Here is a 22,425-nt window from a genome sequence, read left to right on the forward strand (position 1 = left end):
TTCTCAAATAGTTTAAAAAGTAAAATGCGGCAGTCAGATTTGGATGTCTTCTTTTGCCTACCACATGAGATCCTTCAGACCTTTCTCCTTGCTAACCTCAAGGAGTTATAGTAACTACTGTACTCACCACATACAGCTGTTGATTCCCCCCCCTTTAAAATGGCATACTCTCTTATGTAGACATGCATATGCTACTTAGAGACCAAATGCTACCTTGGATACAAGGACAGAGCAGTAAATAAAAATTTCTGCCTTTCAATTTTGCTCTGGTGAGTGGAGAGCGAGCCTGAAGAATGGTCTCATGTCAGTGTTACAGAGAACCTTGGGGGGCGGGGGGAGAATGAGGAATGCCAGGGAGGTGGATATGCTATTTTTAATCTCAGGCAGGGAAGGTGACAAGTGACCACCAGCTTGGAGGAAGGCTTATCTGCAGGAAGAGCCTTCGAGGGAACAGGGTGTACTTGGTCCTCATCACAAGTGGTGCTTATCACAGTGACAGCGTCACCGCTTCTCTGTAATGCCTCCGACCCAGCAGTTCTTGAAGGCAAAATCCTTCTTATCTCTGAACCCCCAACATTTAGCATGGGGCTTATATGTTCAGTTCCCAACCACTGTTTACAGATGACTAGAATACTGAGTAACTGGGTGTGGGAAGGTGGCTTTAGGTCTGGTGTGTGTAGGAGGAATGAATAGAACAAAATATTAACACACTCCATCAATTTACTGTGAATTTGTTCTCTGCAATAAAATTAAAGTCTTAAAGCTTAGAGTATAATCAGCTTAAATCACAATATGCTTCAAGATTTGTGGCTTAGTCACATTCTTAATTACAAAACAGGAAACATGCTGGCTTAAAACCTAGGTAAGAGTGTGAATATAAAGAAGAAAAAGAAAAAAAAACAACCCACCACCTGATGAACTGAAGAGCACCAGGATGAAATACCAGGCAGAGGTAAGACTCCTGCTGGCTGGTTTGAGGACACTGGGTGAGATTGCTACCATAACTAATGCTCTGTCTTCTTATGACAACAAACCATGTTGGTGAGCATTGAAGGATAGTGTCCCTGCCTCAGCAATGGCAGGAACTACAGTCAGTTTCTTAAGGACCAATATTGAGAAAATGCTTAATGCTATTGTTTTTTACAACTCTTCTTTAAATATCCAATTTAGATTTAAATTGACAAAACTTGACAGAACCAAAAAAAATCCCTATCAAGCTTTGGGAGACACAATAAACTGAGGTACAGAGGAAGACTGACAAATGTGGACATCGGTGTAGCTCACCTGCAGAAGTGAGTCCTGCCCCAGCCATTCTGCTCCTTACTCAGACCAACAGCGCCCAAACATTGCTAAAGTATAGTTGATACCACCATGCTGGTCAGATACACGAACAAGGCCCACTGAAAAGTCACAGCTTACCAAATAATTAATAATTGTGATGGAGTCAGTGCCCAGACCTGGGAATAGTTTGTACATGCTTAAAGCCACTCACTGAAAGTAGGGAAGTTTTCAATTATGTTAACAAATCCTGAATGGTTCCAAATGTTAAATGATGTTAAAAAATTTTCTAGTTTTGGAGCTGGGTGTGGGGGCACATGCCTTTAAGCCCAGTACTCGGGAGGCAGAGGTAGGAGGATCGCTGTGAGTTCGAGGCCACCGTGAGAATATGTAGTGAATTCCAGGTCAGCCTGGACTAGAGTGAAACCCCACCTTGAGAAACAAACAAACAAACAAACAAAGAAAGAAAGAAAGAAAGAAAGAAAGAAAGAAAGAAAGAAAGAAAGAAAAGAAAGAGAGAAAGAAAAAAAAGAAGTTTTCTAGCTTAGAGGTGTTTATTTATTTTTATTTTTCAAATTTGAGCTAGGGATTCATAATTCCAGAGACTTCTTGATTACTTTCCTATTGTTTCTTGGCTGTGTGGTTCCTAAATCCCAAAGGGAAATCATCCAGTGAAGTAACGGGAAATCTAAATTCTAACAAGTTTAACATTCAGTATGATTGTCTTTTTTGAAACGGTCCTTTTGTGTACAGTAAGGGAAAACTTAGCTTCTTACTAGTGGAATCTTCTCAGGAAAATACTCCCACTACTGAGCAGAATAAACTCAGCATTTCAAGCCTGAGTTTAACCAGACCACTTTTCTACACACGGCAAATTAAGCCATGTAATTCTTGAAAAGGCGTGGAAAGGTTTCAAAGAAATATTTGAGAACATCTGCAAAAAACAACTATGACAACCATACAAATAAATGAATACACCAATTCCATTCAAGTTATGAAGACATTTCCCTTTAACTTATCCAAACATTTGCTTTCATGAAGTCATTTATTTCAGAGCAAATATAAGCTCATAATATTAAAATTCAAAACATTACAATATTTACAAGGCAGTTGACAAGAGAAAACTTTCTGGTACAAAAATAATACAGACACTGTATTTTCTCTTCAGCACCTGCCTGTAGAGCTTGTTAATTAATGAACATCAGAGGACTGACTAAAGGGGAAATGACTTATTCTACAGCTTCAGACCTTCCACATTCTTCTTCAAGTTAAGCAGCTCCTTTTCCTGCCTTCGTTTCTCCAGCTTGAATACTAACTTATTAGCTTTCTTCTCCAGTCTCCGTTCCTGTGTGAGAGGACACTCAAGTCAGGTCTTTAAGTGACAGGCAACCTTCACAAGAGAACCCTCCCGGCCAGACAGCTCCCTGCGCAGCTCCCTTCTGGAAAGTGCATCTACCTTGCGCTCCTCCTTTATAGCTTGCTTTCTGGCTCTTTTATCTTCTCTGCTTTCATGCTTAGAGCGTGGCTGGGTTGACACCCTGGGCAGATCACTGCCATTAATCATCTGCATCCGCTCAACCTGCTTGGCAGTCAGTCCTTTCTTAGGTAAGACATTGAGAGGGACTCCCGTTTTAGAAGATAGGTGGATGGGTTTGGGCTGAAACAAAGATAAAATAATACTTATTTTCCATTCCAATTAAAAATTCCTCCCTAATGACAGACTGGGTGCTTTCCTAATAGCACTGCCTCGAAGGGGTTACTATGAGAAAATGTGCACACTGCATTTTCCACACTGCGCTTCTCAAGACGCACAGGACACAAGGACTTACCTTTGGTTCATACTTGATAAGCTGAGGATGGTTGTATAAATTTGAGTAGGTACCTTAAAAGACAATATTATCAAATAAGTACACTGTGAGTTCAGCAAAAGTGTGCCTAAGTTGCTACTATATTTCCAGCCCTAGCAGTTTCACAGTGCACAAAATGAGAGTCTCTCTCATGAATGTTTTAATATTATTTATAACTCAGTAACAGGAACATTACTCTTTTAAATTCTTTTCACAAATTCCTTAGTAGTTTAAATTCTACTGAAATATATACACTATTTAAAAACTAATGTGTTATGACTTCAAAACCACTTTCATACTCTTGGCAGTAGGCTGAGCAGTAAGATACTCACTGCAGATGGACTGACAATCCCACTTCTCTTTGGCTTCCTCGAGAACTACGGTAATAACCTCCTCCTCGGACTCAGCAAGCTCATTCACTGGCGGGTCTGGATCTTCAAAGGGTTCCAGACTATCCAACTTGACACAACTTTTGGTTCAGTGTTTAACCATGAAAACCAAGGATTAAAAAGATACCTGTTATTACACTGCCCATGTCACTAAAACAGCTGTGGAGGCAATAGCAATTTCTAAAGTCCTCACACTTGCGTGCCTACTTCAAGTCAAACGTTCCTGTAATCAGCTTTGCTTCTCCTTCCAGTGGGTTTTGGGCACCCATTCTGTTATAGGTAGGTCATTTCTACCTGTGCCTTTAAAGGGGTACATATCACGCAAGAGAGCAGCTCTCTAAAAAGCCAGGATTATTTAAGGCCTGGAAAGGATTAGCCTATCCAGCTCTCCAGAGTATGCATATGATTCCCTCAGTATGTGTAGCTCCTTTCCTCCTACGAGAACTGGGCATTAGAGCTACACAGAACACATATTTGCATGTAACTCACTCGGTATGTGTAATGCCTTTCCTCCTACGAGAACTGGGCATTAGAGCGGCACAGAATGTGACCTTCCTAGCAGAGAAGAGCCACTCGACCTAGATGCAGAATGAACAAATAGTTCAGCGGCCACTGCTGCTAATCAAGCTGGGGAAGACACTTATCTGTTCGTCCTAACTATCTGCTTTTCATAAGATCCAGCAGTTCAGAAAAATGAAGAAAATATATACTTCTAAGTTTGAGTAATTCTTCAGCCCAAGGCTGAAGCAACACTCCAACTTCAATCTTTCCTTACATTTCCCCACAACGACCTCCGTTATCCTACCATGGTGGCCTCAAGTCAAAGCACATGAAATGCTTCTTAGTTATGTTTCCACCACAGTTTATAGTCGTAGGACTTTTAAAACCAAAAGGAAGGCAAAAGAGATGAGCATTATGAGACACAGTTTCTTGAACATGTATTGTTTACTTAATATTGATTTCTACCCGCCCTGAGGTAGGTTCTCAGTGTAGCCCTGGTTGACCTGGATCTCACTATGAAGTCCCAGGCTGGCCTCCAACTCCTGGTGGTTCTCCTACCTCAGCCTCCAAGTGCTGGGGTTAAAGGTGGGATTAAATGTCGAGCTTCCTTAATGAGTTTTTGACTATATGTATCTTTCTACACAAATCAGTTATAAGGTACAGATATTATTTGGAGATTAAAAACAACAACAACAACAAAGAAAAGCAAGGACAAGTGACCATACTTCTCTGCCTTCTCTTTATAGTAGTCATTCAAAACTTCTTGTAAACGGTTACTGTCTACTTGAATGGAACCTTCCAACTCAGCATTATCCAGAGCTCCAATTTCGACATCATCATATTGTTCATAAAACTTGAATGTAAACAGAAAATGGTATCATGAAAAACCATAAAGATTGTATTATTTTTATTCCTATATAAAAGAACAATGAACATTAGATTAGAAAATCACAACTACTGTTAAAAATATTATAATCAACAATGGCACAGACCATTCTTTTATTCATTTATTTGTCTGTTTTTGAGGCAAGGTCTCACTTTAGCCTAGGCTGGTCTTGAACTCATGGCTATCCTCCTACTTCAGCCCTGAGTGGAGTGACTATAAGCAAGAGTCAACAGACATAACTTTAGAAGACATTATAGGGCAGTACTTTCAGATTCACATTTAGTCAGAAAACAGGCTTGCATTTAACATGACTATGAAAGGAGTTATTCTTTGGAGCCTGGAGGATAAAATGCCAAACAGGGATCTTTAGTTCAGAGTATATTACAAATACTTTTGAATTTCTTGTTTATACAGAAGATTGTGTTACTGAATACAACATACTGAATAAACTATGCTCTTATTTAGATGGCATTTATTCAAATGCTGTTAACACTGTCAGGCTTTGACAGCGTACATGGGTGAAGTATCTTCTGATGAGTGAGGGACAGTCGGCTTCTGGACAGAGAGGGAAACTGACTGTGAGAACATAGCAGCAACGTCAGAACCTGGATACTGGATTCACCTTGAAACACAAGGTTCCTTCTCACTGCTCAGTTATTGAACAGTGTCAATCAAGTACTATATGTCAGACACCACTTTAGGGCTCCGGTCTCTGTCCTTGGGGAGCTCACTTTCTAATCTGAGACAAACCTATGTATCCCAGACACATTATGCAGCACATGTGGGAAGTAAAAGCCGTACAACAGGACCGCTGGGCAGAATCGCACCCACCGTCTGCAGGAGGGCTGCGCGGCGCGGCCAGGCGGCACAGCAGGCCCCGCTGCTCCTGGGGGATTAAAGCACACGGCACGGCTGCCTTCCTGTCCGTGTGTCAGCTATGTCGGAAACTCCAGTTACGAGCAAGTAAGAGAAATGGAATTCTGTTTATGCTCACACCATGATTAGCAAAGTAGCAAAATCCTGCAGATTCTGGCTCAGGTCAAAATCAAAACTCAAACACCAAAGTCAGGATGTTTGATTAGCTAACCTCTGGGACCTAAACACATTCTTTCCAGAATTCAAATTAAGGTGATATTATGTGGTTTTAATGAGACAACCAATCTTGAAAGTTTCAGATTTTGATTCCATTCTTTTCAAACAATGACACTTTTGGGGAACTTCACCTTCTCAAACCTCTCATCATGTAGGGTCAGCTGCTCGTTTCGCCTCATGACTGAGGACGTCAGAGAATACTCTGTGAAGCGACTTTTGGTTTCCTCTTCCCAGAACAAGTGCTTTCGAAGGGCTTGCTGAGGGGTTCCAGGGGCAGACGTGTCGCCGCCGTCTGACAGGGGGCCGGCTGAGTCACAGTCGCCATCACTCCCTCTGCTCTCATCATCCACATCTTCCCACTCATTGCCGTCTTCATTCTCTGACTCCCTGCAGCCAAGGCATAAATTGCTTGTCAAAACAACTTAAAGGCAATAAAGGAAGTCACCTTACACAACACCAGAGGGCTCGTCAGGAGAGGTGTCTCGGGGAAGCAGCGACAGGGACATTACTTGACCGAGCTCGCAGGCAGGGCAAGCAATGGCATGGCCATCAGGATTCCTGGACATCAGCCCCACCTGCTGATAGCACATCTCACAGTTAATTACTTTCTGCTCAAAATCTACAAGTCTAGGACTAACTGTTCTGAAAAGTGTCATCCTACTGAAATGTGGTTGCCCTTCCATGAAGAAGCAACACACGGGTCATCTTTGAAACAAAGCCCACATACGGAGTATCCGTGCCCTCTTCCCCTCCTGCTGGCTTATTGGCCTGAAGAATAAAGTCATCTTCAAGCAGATTATCTGGATCCTCAAAGTCAAAATCATCATCAAGCGCTGCAACAATGTCAGGATCAAAATCCAATCGAGGTCCTAAAAGGAAAAGAAATACTGAGTCAGAACCCCTCAGAACACTGGTGTGGTAGGGCACGATTGTGACCCCAGCCAGCACTTGGGAGGTGGAGGCAGGAGTTTCAGGTCATCATTAGCTACACAGTAAGGTCACAAAATACACAAAAAAGGCTGGGCGTGGTGGCACACATCTTTAATCCCAGCACTAGGGAGGCAGAAGTAGGATTGCTATGAGTTCAAGGCTAGCCTGAGACTACATAGTGAATTCCAGGTCAGCCTGGCTAGAGTGAGACACTACGTTGAACACGCCCCCCCCTCCCCCACCGCCAACCAAAAATAAGATTAAAAAAATACACAAAGAAAGAATTCCCAGCCGGGCGTGGTGGTGCACGCCTTTAATCCCAGCACTCGGGAGGCAGAGGTAGGAGGATCGCCGTGAATTCAAGGCCACCCTGAGACTACAGAGTTAATTCCAGGTCAGCCTGAGCCAGAGTGAGACCCTACCTCGAAAAAGCAAAAAATAAATAAATAAATAAAATAAAAAACAAGAATTCCCAAGCAAGCACAGTCATTCACCTCACTTTATATAATCTGATATACTAAACTCTATGTGTGTACTGAGTATAAAAGAATGATAGAAAACTTTTAAGTCAGTCTAGTTAGAGACACACACATGGAAGGAAAAGCTACCCCTCCCTATTCAGCGTTCCCTGGTAGAAACAAACATGCTTTCACTATACACATCTATGATCAATTTTGTCTTTTTAGCAAGACTTAAAGCCTTCACCTGCAGAAGAAACTGGGTTCCAAATCCATCTGTTAGAAGTAACTCTTAAGTATCTGTAGAGTGTTAAACTGTCAGCCTTTTGGAGTATAAAATTTTAATAAATCCTAACCCGTTTCTTCAGTCTATTCTTTTTTTTTTTAAATTTTTTTTTAATTTATTTATTTGAGAGCGACAGACACAGAGAGAAAGACAGATAGAGGGAGAGAGAGAGAATGGGCGCGCCAGGGCTTCCAGCCTCTGCAAACGAACTCCAGACGCGTGCGCCCTCTTGTGCATCTGGCTAACGTGGGACCTGGGGAACCGAGCCTCGAACCGGGGTCCTTAGGCTTCACAGGCAAGCACTTAACCGCTAAGCCATCTCTCCAGCCCTCTTCAGTCTATTCTTCCATGAATTAAGAAAAACCTTTAAGTTCAAACTTTTACCTGACTTAGCTTCCAATGCCAGCTGCTACAGGGCTATGCTTAACTTTCCAGCTACATTTTTTATTAATCTATGCCCCCTTTCTGGTATGCTAAGATGCACACAGCTCCTGATATTTACATTCTCTTGCTTCTGCCTGCAGTCTTCTGTCTGGAACATCTCCTCCCTACCCCTTCCTCCTTCGTCCACCTGCCTATGCAGACGTCAACTGGGGAACGGGAGATGTTGCTCTACAGCACAGCCCTTGCCTAGCATGTGTAAATTCCTTGGGTCCATGCCCAGAACCAACAAAAGGAAATGAAATGAAGGAAGGAAGGAAAGAAAGAGAGAAATCAACTTAACCCTTCTCTGGGAAGCATGTCCAGCTCCCCGAGGCTGGGACTGGGGCCCCTGGTATTTGTTCTTCAGGGCTGCAAATGTAATTTCCCATTGATTATCTTCCCAACTGACAGAAATGCTCAGGTCAAGGATTATGCTTCATTCTGGTTTGACCCAAGACCCTGCTATACACTGGCCACTCTGTAGAATAAATTAATGAATGAATGCTTCACGGTCAAGTGCTAGTCAATAAATACCAAACACTGTTTCTGTGTACTTTTGTGTCTGTGCAGACTACAATGGTGCTATTGAAAGCTCTTTTAAAAAGCATGTTTTCAGTGTATCTTGAGTACATGATAAAAGGGGCTTCTATAAAATATTTGTATGTCCATGGGAGAAATTATGAAAGACAATAGATTATTATTCAAAAATGTAACAGATGATGAACACCATTGTTATTTTTGCAAGTGCTTGCATGAATAGTGAAATTCTATTAGATCCCTACATAGTTTTTCATAACCTCTCCAAATAGGATCTCTGAAAATTGAATGGTATAACATAAAAGGCTGCTGACCACACTCAACCTTTTTTCATACTCTATTATCTGAATTATAGACACAGCTCAATTGTTTCAACTCTTCATTATGGACAGGAAAATCCTCTATCACGTTTCTTCTTACCAAACACAAAATTTATCCACGTGAAAAATTAAAGAACAGAAACACACCTGAAACTGGGGCTGCTTTATTTAACAATCCAACATCTTCCTCAAATTCCGATGCAAACACTGATGAAGGCAACTTAATTCCAGTGTGCTTGAAAAAGAAATTACATACTGTTAGGATTATTTAGGAAACTCCTCAATGACTACACTAGGTTGAAAAGTATCTCCTCAAAGTTACTCCAAGGGGAAAGTGGGGAGAGGGAGGGAATTACCGTGGGATATTGTTTACAATTATGGAAGTTGTCAATAAAAATTAATAAATAAATACTGGTCAACATTAGAAAGAATTACTCCCAAGGGCTGAAGAGATGGCTCTGTGTGTAAAAGCACTTGCTGTGCAAACATAAGGTCGGGACTACATAAGTTCAATTCCCCAGCATGCATGTAAATAGCCAGGCACAGCCATGCTGACCTGTAACCCAGTCCTTGGGGTTGAGGGTGGGGGAAAACAGAATTGTTGTGGCTTGTTGACAGAAAAATGGCAGCTCTGTCTCAAGGAAACAAGTGGATGAGCAAAGAGGAGGACATCTGATCCACTATTCTCTGGCCTCCACAGGGCTGCACACATGTGTGCACACTCCTTACACATCACACAAACTGCACCAAAAACCATAAAAAAAAATTCCTACCTAGCCTCTCAGATTGTAATCCTAGTTGAAATGTTTGCTATGGCTCATGCCCTCTGAAGCTCAAGTCAATTGTGTGTTACTAGATCAATAGTTGAGAGTGATCGACTAACAAGTCCTTGGCTAGGTCTCTCGTGTGCTTCCGTGACAACCTGTCCTACTTTAGGTCTCTGCCAGGAAGGCTAACACCAGATGCAGTCCCTTGACCCTAAACATGAGCCAAATGAGGCCTCATTTCTACCCAGCGCATGTCATATGGTGTGTTATCGGTGACAGACACTCTCGAAGTCCCGTGTATAATTAGTGCACGTTGATCACCCACCGCCTGGCCTGCTGTCATAAAAGGTCATCGAAGACACTGAGATGGAGGAAGACTGCAGTGATGCATCAACAAGCCAAGGAACTCTAAGGACGGATTGTTGGCACGTTCCAGAAGCCAGGAATTAGATAAATGACAGATTCTCCCTGAGCCCACAGGAAGAAAATCACCCTTGCCAATAAGTTGATCTCAGACTTCTGACTTTTAGACCCGGCAGAGAATAAACGTCTGCTATAAATCATTCTGCTTCTGGTAATTTAGGACCACTGTCCCAGAAAATCATTACTACCACACCCTGCAGTCTCTCACCTGTGTTGGTATACATTCTAGATGTTCCACCATCATCCAATGTTGTTTCTATAGTTTGTTCAATATTTCTGATCTAGTCAATTTTGGCAATTACAAATGGAGGTTTAAAAAGTACATAAAAGGCTAGATTAATGGCTTAGTGGTTAAGGCACTTGTCCATAAAACTTAAGGACCAGGTTCGATTCCTCAGTACCCACGTAAGCCAGATGCACAAGGTGGTTCATGCATCTGGAGTGGCTAGAGGCCCTGGTGAGCCCATTCTCTCTCTCTCTTTATCTGCCCCCCCCAAATAAATAAAGTACATAGACCAAAACACATTTGTACATAGCCATACAGCAAACCAATAGCACCTTCAAGAATCACATTTTTTCTTTTTCAGGTTAGCATAAGAACTGCTACACCATGGCATCTTCATACATAAATGTACTTCTCAACAGTAATTATGTTTTTACATATTATCCACTTGTCCTTGTAAACACAAGTCAAGTGCCCATTTAATACCCTTATTCCGTTAAAATAATTAGTGATTGCTTTTACCCAAAATTAATTATAGATTAAAAGTCAGTCTTGTACTGGTCAAGATAATTCAGCCAGAGGAATGTTAGAACTTTATTAAAACATTTCACCTCAGGAGACAGCAGCTGAGCAGGAGAACCCTTCTCCCTCAGCAGGGTTGGAAGGAACCGAGCCATTATTTACCTTACTACTGATGTGGTAGCTTTGGCATAAAAAAGCTGGTTCTGGGGCTGGAGAGATGGCTTAGCGGTTAAGCGCTGGCCTGTGAAGCTTAAGGACCCCGGTCCGAGGCTTGACTCCCCAGGACCCACATTAGCCAGATGCACAAGGGGGCGCACGCGTCTGGAATTCATTTTCAGTGGCTGGAGGCCCTGGCGCGCCCATTCTCTCTCTCTCTATCTGCATCTTTCTCTCTCTGTCTGTCGCTCTCAAATAAATAAATAAATAAATAAAAATAACAACAAAAAAAAGCTGGTTCTGCTATGAGAGGGATGTGGTGGTGGGGCATGGTCATCACAGAAATAATAAATGAAGCTCTTTTAGTTATTACCTTCTTCTTCAAGATGATATCCCCACACCCAACTTCTGAATTCTTTAGCAATGAACTAAGTATGGACTGGAAGAGCCACATCTTCTGTGAGAAAGGAATGCCCAGATGTTGAGAGGATTAGAAAATCAGAAGCAGGGCTGGAGGGATGGTTTAGGGGTTAAGGTGCTTCCTTGCAAAGCCAAAGGACCCAGGTTTGACTCCCCAGGACCCACATAAGCCAGATGCACAAGGGGGCACACACATCTGGAGTTCGTTGGCAGTGGCTAGAGGCCCTGGCACACCCATTCGCTCTCTCCACCTGCCTATTTCTGTCTCTCTCTCTCAAATAAATTTAAAAAAATATATTTTAGGTGGGGGAGGGAGGGTATTACCATGGGATTTTTTTTATAATCATGGAAAATGTTAACAAAAATTGTGAAAAAAAATAAATAAAATTACAAAAAAAATATTTTAAAAAATCAGAAGCAAAGGGAAATTAGGTCCTACCCTTTAAATTTCTTCCCTTTTATCTGTAAGCCCCAATAGATATCTTTTGTTTAACAGCCAGATGATGTGAATGCTTGTCACAAAGACCTCTATTCTACATGCAAACAAGGGTAAAGGTGTGCAGCACGCGCACCCCTCAACACAACGGGGGGGGGGGGGGCTGCCAGAGGCACTGGGTCTGTACAAATACTGCTCTCATTTGCACTTCAAGTATTAAGCTGCTCTGCACTTTCGCTGGGGTTGATAGGCAGTTACAATCTATGCTGTTCTTTTCATGGCTGTTTACAGTGAAATATTTAAAGGTTTCACAAGTTATATTCTTTCTTAGAGAACACTTAGTGGTCCTAAAGCTGATGTTATCACACAGAATGTCACCTCTTTTTCTCTGAAAATGTGCTGCCTAACATATCCGTGACTACTAATCAAGTTCTGGGGCTGGAGGGATGGTTTAGCGGTTGAGTGCTTGCCTGTGAAGCCTAAGGATCCTGGTTCAAGGCTCAATTCCCCAGGACCCTCAAAAGCCAGATGCACAAGCTGGCACATGCATCTGGAGTTTGTTTGCAGTGGCTGGAGGCTCTGATGAACCCATTCTCTCTCTCTCTCACTCTCAAATAAGTAAATAAAATAAACAAACAACAAAAAATAAGTTCTGAACCTGGCTGGAAAAATGGCTTAACAGTTAAGGTGTTTACCTGTGAAGCCTGGGGACCTAGGTTAAAGTCCCCAGTACACACATAAAGCCAGATAGATGCACAAAGTGGTGCACGTACCTGGAGTTTGTTTGCAGTGGCTTGAGGCTCTGGTGTGCTCATTCTTTCTGTCTGCCTCTTTCTCTCTCGAATAAATAAATAAATACACTTTTAAAAGGTTTTTTGTTGTTGTTTGCTTATTTTTTGAGGCAAGGTCTTTCTAGCCCAGGGTGACCTAGAATTCACTATGTAGTCTTAAGGTGGCCTCAAACTCATGGTGATCTTCCCAGCCCTGCTCCCAAGTTCTGGGATTAAAGGCGTGTGCCACCATGTCCCGCCAAAAAAAAAAAAAAAAAAGTTTTGAGAGCTGGAGACATGGCTCAGTGGTCCAGGTGCTTGCCTCGAAAGACTAAGGTCCATGTTTGCCTCTCCGGTTTCCTGTAAGCCAGAGGCACCAGGTGACACAAGTGCACAAGGTAGCAGCCGGGTCTGGAGTTTGACCGAAGTGGCTGGAGGCCCTGGCTTGCAATTCTCTCTCTCTAGAACTCACTCTCTCACACCAGGGGGGAAAAAGGCCAGTCTAATTGGGCTTGCCTCAAAAAAAAAAGTTCTGGACCCATCTAGAGGAGGTTAATTTTGATACCCACTACTAGATCTGAGGACGCAGATGTGAGCAGACTTAGTTCACTGTAGGTGGGGACATGGTGTATGTTCATACTTGCACTGTTTACTGCCCCAACCTGTCCTTCTAGTTTGAAAATAGACGAGTGGCTTCTTCATTCGTTTTCACGCTCATGCGTTCACACGGCTTACTGAAAGGAGAGTCGCTTCCTCCTCCTGTGCGCGGGCCGGCGGGCCGGCGGTGCTGGCGGGGACGAGCTCCGCGGGTGCCGACGGCTCCTTCAGGTGCTGCAGGTAGTCGTAGTTGTCGTCGAAGAACACCCCGTACTTCCTCTGCTCGGCTCGCCTTTCCTCATCACTTTGCTTAAATAAGAAACGGAATGAATTCTTGTCAGCAGGAAAGAGAAATGAGATCAGGAAACTTGCAGGGAAATGGATGGGTCTGGAAAGGATTATACTAAGTGAGGTAACCCAGGCCTAGAAAGCCAAATGCTGCATGCTCTCTCTCATACATGGATCCTGGCTACAAATGTTCAGACTTAGGCCGGGCGTGGTGGTGCACGCCTTTAATCCCAGCACTCGGAAGCAGAGGAGGATTGCTGTGAGTTCGAGGCTACCCTCAGACCACGGTTCCAGGTCAGCCTAGATGCACAAGGTGGCATGTGTTTCTGGAGTTTGTTTGTAGTGGCCAAACACTCTGGGGCACCCATTCTCTCTCCCTCCCTGACTCTTTGTCTCTCTCAAATAAATAAATGTTTAAAAAAGATCAGTCTGAAAAAAATCAGTAGCAGAGGCCAATAAACTAGAAAGGTGCTATAAGGCAGGATGGAGAGTGGATTACTGGGGGTGGAAGGACCTAAGTGAGGTCAGTGGAAGAGACTGAGAAAAGGAGGGCCAATCAAAATTCAGAAGAATATGTGTGGTGGTTTGATTCAGGTGTTCCCCATAAACTTAGGGGGAACTTGTTCTGAATGCTAGGTTCCCAGCTGATGGAGATTTGGGAGTTAATGCCTCCTGGAGGCAGTGTTGTTGGGGGCCGGCTTATGGGTGTCACAGCCACTTTCCCCACGCCAGTGTTTACACACTCTCCTGTTGCTACTGTCTACCTTATGTTGGCCAGGGGGTGATGTCCACCCTTGGCTCATGCCATCATTTTCCTCTGCCATCGTGGAACTTCCCCTCAAGCCTGTAAGCCAAAAACCCCTCTTTTTCCCACAAGCTGCTCTTAGTTGGGTGGTTTCTACCAGCAATGCAACCCTGATTGCAACAGCATGAATAAGCCATATGGAAACGTACTTTTTTGAACATTGATGCACCCAGAAACCATAGATTCTTACTAGAAAAATTTCAGTGCCAGGGATGGGATATCTTCCAGTGAATTGTTAGCCAAGGAGGTCCCTAATTTCCCACCAGGAATAGATGGTAAGACCCTATTGCTGAAGACTCTTCCTGCTTGGGCTGCAAGGTCACTGAGAAGTCAAGCTGGAAAGGAGCTGAAAACCTCCTCCCTGTAGGCCAGCTAACAGAAAGCTGGAAAAAGCTGTGCTGCCCGCAGCCCTGTGGGAGGCAGAAGTTATCAGTGGAGATGAACAACCGTGGACATGGCAAACCTTAAGTTTGGCCAGCCAGGTCAAATGACCCAACGGGTACAAAAGTGGCACGTCTATTATGGGGAAAACCAACCACTTATTAATTGGACTGAAGCCCGGTACTGAAAACCTGTGACGGGGGAGGGCATGAGCACTAGGGGTGCAACACCTGCTGCCGTCTGGCTAAACGCATGTATTATGCCACCAAACTGCCCGGGAAGCACTCCTCTTAACGTTCAGACCCGTATACTAATGCGACTCTCACTTGTGCTTAGAGAAGCTTTGCTTTTCAGATGGCGGAGACCACTGGGATGACTCAAAAGGCAACATAGTGCTGAGAAGAAGTGACAGGGTAGTGTTCAAGTGTTCAACAGTGCGACATCTCTATCATACCCTCCAAAGCTCAGCGTCCACTGTGAAAGAGATGGTGGAAAGAATGTAAGAGCCAAAGGAAGGGTAGGACTGCTTACAATTCCAGACACAATATGGCCTGGATATCCAGGACCTCACAATGCCTGACATTACCTACACAAGACCTTCATAATAGGAGGAAAAGATGGTAACATCAAAATAAAAAAGAGAACAATTGAGAAGGGGAGAGGATTTGTGAAGGGGAAGCGGGGGGGGGGGGGGGGGGGCTATCATGGTTTAATGTGTATAATCATGGAAGTTGTCCGTAAGCAATAGAATAAAAAGAAGCCAGGAGTGGTAGCACACACCTTTAATCTCAACATACTTGGGAGGCAGAGTAGGACTGCCATGAGTTCGAGGCCACCCTGAGACTACATAGTGAATTCCAGGTCAGCCTGGATTAGAGACCCTACCTCGAAAAAAAAAAACCAGAATGAAATCAGCTGCCCTGCATGGACACAGGCCAGGCTGGTACAATGAACACAACTTCCAGAAAAGGACTCAGGTGGCATATGAACACTGGCTGGCAGGAATTAGACAAAGAACGCCTGACAGAACTTCATAATCAAAATGCCATAGGAGACTACAATGGAATTAAAACCAGCTAGATATAGTGGCGTATACCTGCAATCACCCAAGAGGCCGAGACGAGCCAAGCAACGTCGGCTGCAGTCAGCTTTGTGTCACTGCACAAGGAACCTGACCAAAAACATCTCATGGAAAAGGGTTTATTTTGGCTTACAGACTTGGGGGGAAGCTCCATGATGGCAGGGGGAAAATGATGTCATGAGCAGAGGGTGGACATCACCTCCTGACCAACATCAGATAGACAACAGCATCAGGAGAGCTCGCCAAACACTGGCAAGGGGAAGCTGGCTCTAACACCCGTAAGTCTGCCCTCAACAATACATCACCACTAGGAGGCTCCAATTTCCAAACTGCCACCAGCTATGAACCTAGCATTCAGAACACCTAGGTTTATAGGGGATACCTGAATCAAACCACCACATTCAGACCCTCACCCCCATACAATGATGATCATCCATGATGTAAAATACAATGCAATCAGTCCAACTTTCAAAGTCCACATAGTTTTTTTTGTTTTTGTTTTTGTTTTGCTTTTTTGTTTTTTGAGATAGGGTCTCACTCTAGCTCAGGCTGACCTTTAATTTACCATGTAGTCTCAGGGTGGCCTTGAACTCATGGTAATCCTCCTACCTCTGCCACTTGAGTGAGTGCTGGGATTAAATGTGTGCGCCACCATGCCGGGCTTCGAGAATCACATAGTTCTCAATCCCAATGATAATGTTCAAACATCCCCAAATTCAGAGGTCTTTCAATGGAGCCAACAGCAAAAACAACAAAATCAAAACAAAACAAAAACAAACCCATAATGGCACAGAATAAACATTCACACTGCAAAAGATAGTATTGGTCCTAGCAAAGAAATAATCAACCACTACAAGATTTAAGGCAAACAGAGCAAACATCAAACTCTGTAGCTCTAAGACCAACAACTCTAGCTAGTGACGATTCTCCAAATCTGGTAATTCTAAGCAGTGATGAGTCTCTGGAGTTCCAATTCCATCCCTCCAGCCAGGCTACTCACAGTATGGGAAAACTTCATCTGGGTCGGGCAGCTCTCCTTGGCAGCCATCCCATAGCACTGGTATCTCCACTGGGTCTCTTCTGCAACCCACAGTTTCATCTTCATGGCTCCACTGGGCCTCCACACAGGCATTCCAACAAACCTGCTTCACATTGCCCATGGCCATGTTTAGAAAACAATACTACTCTGCAAACTCAAATGACCCTCTCTCTGCTGCATTTGTTATACTCCACAGTACCAGGAAGGCTACCAGTTTGTTAATCTAGGGTGGAATAAAGCAGTTATTAAATAATAGGACATTCCTTTAGCATTCAGGCCCCTTCCAAAGAGTATGCATATTCCTGTTGTCCCAATGCAGATCAGCTGGTTCAGTCTCAATGGCTGTAATCTCTCAAACAATTGCAACTGAATGGGCAGCAGTTTGGGCCCCAAAATTTCATTTTTTCTTTTTTGTGCCACATCCCTCAGCTCACACCAGTCTACTTGTAGACAATGCAACCCTACACAAGTTCTCAGGACACGGGCATAACAGCAAGCCTCTCATACAACTGCTTCTAGCCCAGTCCAGGCAAATCTCTTTCTCACCCTCATAAGCCAAACCTCACAGACCATAGTTACTGCATCCAGGCCTTTCAACTCTGACCTGAACAGTCATCAAGCTGTATATACAGCACTGCAAGGCATCTCTCGAGCAAAGGCTTCAAATCTTTCCATACTCTTGAAAATCAGCTCCAAAAGGCCAGAAGCCACATGTTTCTAGCAGTAATGACCCTACTTCTTCTTCTTTTTTTGTTTGGTTTTTCTTTTTAAACATATTTCATTTATTTACTTATTTGAGACAGAGAAAGGCAGAGAGAGAGAGAGAGAGAGAGAGAGAGAGAGAGAGAGAGAGAGAGAGAGAGAGAGGGGGGGGGAGGGGAGGGAGAGGAGGGGGGAGAGAATGGGCACGCAAGGGCCTCCAGCCACTACAAATGAACACCAAATGCACATGCCCCCTTGTGTATCAGGCTTATGTGGGTCCTGGAGAACTGAACCGGGATCCTTTGGCTTTGCAGGCAAACGCCTAACCACTAAGTTATCTAGCCCAACCCTACTTCTGGATAACAATTTTACTGTTGGAGGCAGCTTTATGTTGCAGCACAAAGAACCCAACCAAAAATAGTGAATGGGAAGAAAGGTTTTATTTTGGCTGACAGACTTGACGGGAAGCTCCAAGATGGCAAGGGGAAATGATAGCATGAGCACTGAGAGTGGACATCACCTTCTGGCCAACACCAGCACGAGAGTGTGCCAAATACTGGCAAGGGGAAACTGGCTATAACATGCATAAAGCCAACAATACGTCATTTCCAGGAGGCTCCAATTCCCAAATTGCCACTAGCTGGGGACCAAATATTCAGAACATGTAAGTTTATGGGGGACATCTGAAGCAAACCACACACTGTCTCAAAGACAAAATAACCCTCCCCGTCCCCCTGCAAAGACAGCAAACAAAATAAAAACATGAATGAAAAATCCTTCAACTAGACATTTCTGTGCAACAATTCAAGTGAAGAAATATGCACAACACATACACACAAACACAATGCATTTGGAGAGTTAGAAGGAGTTGGTCCAAAGATGACTGTACAATGACAGGAGGCAAGGGGAAGCAGAGACTAAGCATGTGGCTCCACCCTAAGAACATCACAGCACCGTAGCTTGGGATTTGGGGAATAGTTCTTATTGCTTTACAATAATTTTCACTTCATATTGCTACAGACTCCACATACTTGGGCTGCAAGGCCACTGCGAAATCCTGCTGGAACTGAGCTGATAACCTCCTCCATGTAGACCAGCTGACAGAAAGCTGGAAGAAGCCATTCTACATGCAGTTCAATGGGAGAAAGAGATATCACCAGTGAAGATACTCAACAGTGGACACTGCAAGCCTTTTATTTGGCCAAACAGGCCAAATGAGCCAATGGGTGCAATAGTGGCACGTCTGTCATGGTGGAAACCAACTGCCCTCTAATTGGACTGGAGGCCTGCTCCATGGGGGGAAACACATCCCTGATACTGAAAACCTAAAACAGGGTTGGTCATGAGCCATATGGGTGTCATGTCTGCTGCTGTCTGGCTAAATGTATATATTATGTTTATCAAACTGCCCAGTAAGCATTTCTCTTAATGTTCATACCCTTACATTAATTCTGCTCTCACTTTTGGTTGAGATCCTTCTCTTCTCAGAGGGCAGTGACCTTGGGATGACCCAGAAGGCATCATGCTGCTGGGAAGAAGTGACAGAAGTGCTCAGCGCTGCAATATCTCTATCACACCTTCCAAGGCTCAGGGTCCATTGCAGAAGAGGTGGCGGAAAGAATGTAAGAGCCTAAGGAAGGGTAAGACTCCTTATAATGTGATCCTGCAGACACAAAATGGCCTGGATATCTACGACCCCACAGTCCCTGATACTACCTGCACAAGACTATCATAATAGGAAGAAAAGATGATGACATCAAAATAAAAGAGACACTGATTGAGAGAAGAAGGGGATATGATGGAGAATGGAGTTTCAAAGGGGAAAGTGAGGGGAGGGAGGCATTCCCATGGGATATTGTTTATAATCATAGAAGTTGTTAACAAAAAAATAAAATAAAATAAAATTTCACTTCAATATCTCCAAGAAGCTTAAATCTTCCCAATCAAAATAAACTATGCATGCATAACATTAGAAAACCTGTATATATCCTAAAAACTGAGCTCTGTATCACTTCCTAGAGGACTAGTCATCTGAGAGTTACAGGTAGCCACTAAAAACTAGTAAGATCAAAAGAGAAAAGCCAGGCAGAGCGGCACACAACTGTGATCCCAGTGCTTGGGAGGCAGAGGTAGAAGGATCACTGTGAGTTTGAGGTCATCCTGAGGCTACAGCGAGACCCTATCTTGAAAAACCAAAGTAAATAAATAAGAGAGACTACTTGGAAAGAAGAGATTCTGTAGCACAGGTATGTAGATTCTGTATGTAGAGGTTGTCCTTGACAAGTTTAAAAAAATATACTAGCAAGGGCTGGGAGTAGCGTTCAGTGGTAATGTTTGATCAACATGCACAAGACCCCTAGGTTTGATCTTCAGCACAGTGAAACAAAAATCAGTCCACTTTAAAAACTTACCAGAGCACTGGGAGTGGGGGTGCACGCCTTTAATCCCAGCACTCGGGAGGCAGAGGTAGGAGGATCGTTGTGTTCAAGGCCACCCTGAGACTACACAGTGAATTCCAGGTCAGTCTGAGCTAGAGTGAGACCCTACCTCAAAAAACAAACAAACAAAAAACCTTAACTTGCTAAACCAGGCACGCCTTTAATTTCAGCACTGGGGAGGAAGAAGTAGGAGGGTTGCTGTAAATTCAAGGCCACCCTAAGACTACATAGTGAATTCCAGGTCAGCCTGGGCTAGAGCAAGACACTATCCGGTAGAAAAAAAGAGAGAGAGAGAGAGAGAAAGAGTGCGCGTGCATGCACCAAAAACTTACTAAAGGGTAGGACCTACTTTCTGTGTGGGCAACAGAACCCTCTGTGGCGCAGTCTCGTCCGCTGCTAAAGGATCTCGCTGGCTCCGGTGGACCAAATGAAAAGACACTGCTTTCTTCTTCTCTATGAAGGGCTTTTTCTTCCTGTGAGGCTATGAAGGAAAGGAATCAGAACAAATCATTAAAACAGAAAACAAGAGCAAATAATACTACAATCTACACAGGCACTCTCTTTTAAAAAACATTTTATTTATTTATGAGAGACAGAATAGGGTGCAGGGCCTATAGCCCATGCACGCGCCACCTTGTGCACTTGGCTCATGTGGGTACTGGGGGATTGAACCCGAGTCCTTAGGCTTGGCAGGCAAGTGCCTTAACTGCTAACACATCTCTCCAGTCCTACACAGGCTCTTTCAACAAGTTATGTGTTTTTTTGTATTTTTAAAAAATCTAGCTTCTAGGGCAGTCAACAGGGGTGGTGTTCTATCCAATCTGTAGTTACATTCTTGAACACACATCTTGGACACCTACTATGTGTCGCACCTTGCTATGGGAAGTGGGTATATAGTAGTGGGAAAGTCAGATAAAGTTCCTGTTGTTAGCAAGCCAATCAACAGATAATTTTAAGAGCCTGTCATGGTTGCGCACGCCTTTAATCCCAGCATTAGGGAGGCAGAGAGGTAGGAGGATCTCCGTTGGAGTTTTGAGGCCAGCCTGGGATTAGAGGGAATGAGTTGCTGGTCAGCCTTGGCTAGAGTGAGACTCTACCTCGAAAAACCAAAATACTAATAACCATCTTTAAAAAATTTCATTTATTTGAAAGAGAAAGAGGCAGACAGAGAATGAGAATGGGCAAGCCACGGCCTCTAGCCACTGCGAACGAAGTCCAGACACATGTGTTCAGAAACATTCGCCACCTTGTGCATCTGGCTTACATGGGTCCTGGGGAATCGAACCTGGGTCCTTAGGCTTCGCGTGCAAGTGCCTTAACTGCCAATGGGTTAAAAAGGCGAGTCACAAGCAAGCGTGGATTCGACCGTTCCATACTGGGTACATCACTTTAACCAACTTGTAAATAAAGCTAGGACACCAACATCTAATGTTTAAATGTTTCATCAGTCCTCCCTACATCCTTACTTAGGTGTTCAACACTGATTTTCTTTTTTTTTTTTTTTTTTTTTGTCCCCCCTAAATTGAGCAACTACACAAGTGACTTTCTTTGGGCCCAACTTTCCTGTCCCTCCCCTGCCAGCACCCCAGCCTGGAAAGGAGCAACTCCAGGTCGCCCTGGACCCGGAAGCAGGGGGCGGGGCATCCGTGTGGAGTGACTGCTGGGCGAGTAGCTGGCCTCGGGGTGCGAAAGGGAGACCTGCTCCCCCCGGGGCCCCGTGAAGTGCACTTGGGGTGCTGGGCGTGCTCCACTGCGGGTTTCGGTGCCGCCAGCCCCAGGGACCAGGACACCCGGGTCTGAGCGGAACCAAGGCCGTCTTCGGCTGACGCCCCTCCGCCCGCCGAGACGCCCCCGGACTTGCTCACCATGCTGCGGCCGAGAGGAGCGGCGACGCTGGCGCGCACGAGAGCCGGGGGAAACCGAGGCGCGGCCGGGGGGGGATCCCGACCCACGTGGAAACACAGCTGCCGGCGCTACGTCACGCCGTCGTGGGCCGACGGACCAATCGGGCGGCTGCCGGAAGTGACGCATTGCCTCTAGCCGGCGCCATGCTCGGGAAGACGCCGAGGGGGCGTGGCTAGTCGTTGGCCCCACCCCTGGTGGGCGGAGCCTTCTGCTCCCTGGAATTGCTGCCACGCCTTTGACCCCAGCTCTAGGGAGGCAGAGGTAGGGAGGATCGCAGAGGGTTCCAGGCCAGCTCCAGACTACATAGTGACTTCCAGGTCAGCCTGAGCTACAGCGAGACTCTACCTCGGAAAACCAAACAGTAAAATAAAAATAAATGAAATATAGTCGGGCGTGGTGGCGCACACTTTTAATCCCAGCGCTCGGGAGGCAGAGGTAGGAGGATCGAAGAGGGTTCGAGACCAGCTTAACACTACATAGTGACTTCCAGGTCAGCCTGAGCTACGGCGAGACTTTCTATCCCCA

General features: G+C 44.5%; 1 protein-coding gene across 1 annotated transcript; it reads right to left on the reverse strand.

Moving 5' to 3' along the window:
* Nucleotides 1–2,270: 2,270 nt before the first annotated feature.
* On the reverse strand, nucleotides 2,271–21,979 carry Ltv1 (LTV1 ribosome biogenesis factor). Its single transcript, XM_045159636.1, has 11 exons — nucleotides 21,861–21,979; nucleotides 20,345–20,476; nucleotides 13,400–13,570; nucleotides 9,095–9,182; nucleotides 6,721–6,862; nucleotides 6,125–6,380; nucleotides 4,741–4,868; nucleotides 3,458–3,594; nucleotides 3,108–3,160; nucleotides 2,735–2,935; nucleotides 2,271–2,623 (listed from the first exon to the last, which is right to left on the reverse strand). The coding sequence occupies exons 1-11, from the start codon at nucleotides 21,861–21,863 to the stop codon at nucleotides 2,513–2,515; spliced, it is 1,422 nt and encodes a 473-aa protein (XP_045015571.1). The 5' UTR covers nucleotides 21,864–21,979; the 3' UTR covers nucleotides 2,271–2,512.
* Nucleotides 21,980–22,425: the final 446 nt, after the last annotated feature.

This window comes from Jaculus jaculus, chromosome 9, assembly GCF_020740685.1.
Source record: "Jaculus jaculus isolate mJacJac1 chromosome 9, mJacJac1.mat.Y.cur, whole genome shotgun sequence".
NCBI classification, from domain to species: domain Eukaryota; kingdom Metazoa; phylum Chordata; class Mammalia; order Rodentia; family Dipodidae; genus Jaculus; species Jaculus jaculus.

What these genes read in the sequence shown, in the direction of transcription:
- Ltv1 (XM_045159636.1), bottom strand. An exon ending in GAAGAGGGCACGGATACTCC is followed by an intron (nt 6,381 to 6,720) that starts GTATGTGGGCTT and finishes CCTTGGCTGCAG; the next exon opens with GGAGTCAGAGAATGAAGACG. An exon ending in ATGATGAGAGGTTTGAGAAG is followed by an intron (nt 4,869 to 6,124) that starts GTGAAGTTCCCC and finishes TTTACATTCAAG; the next exon opens with TTTTATGAACAATATGATGA.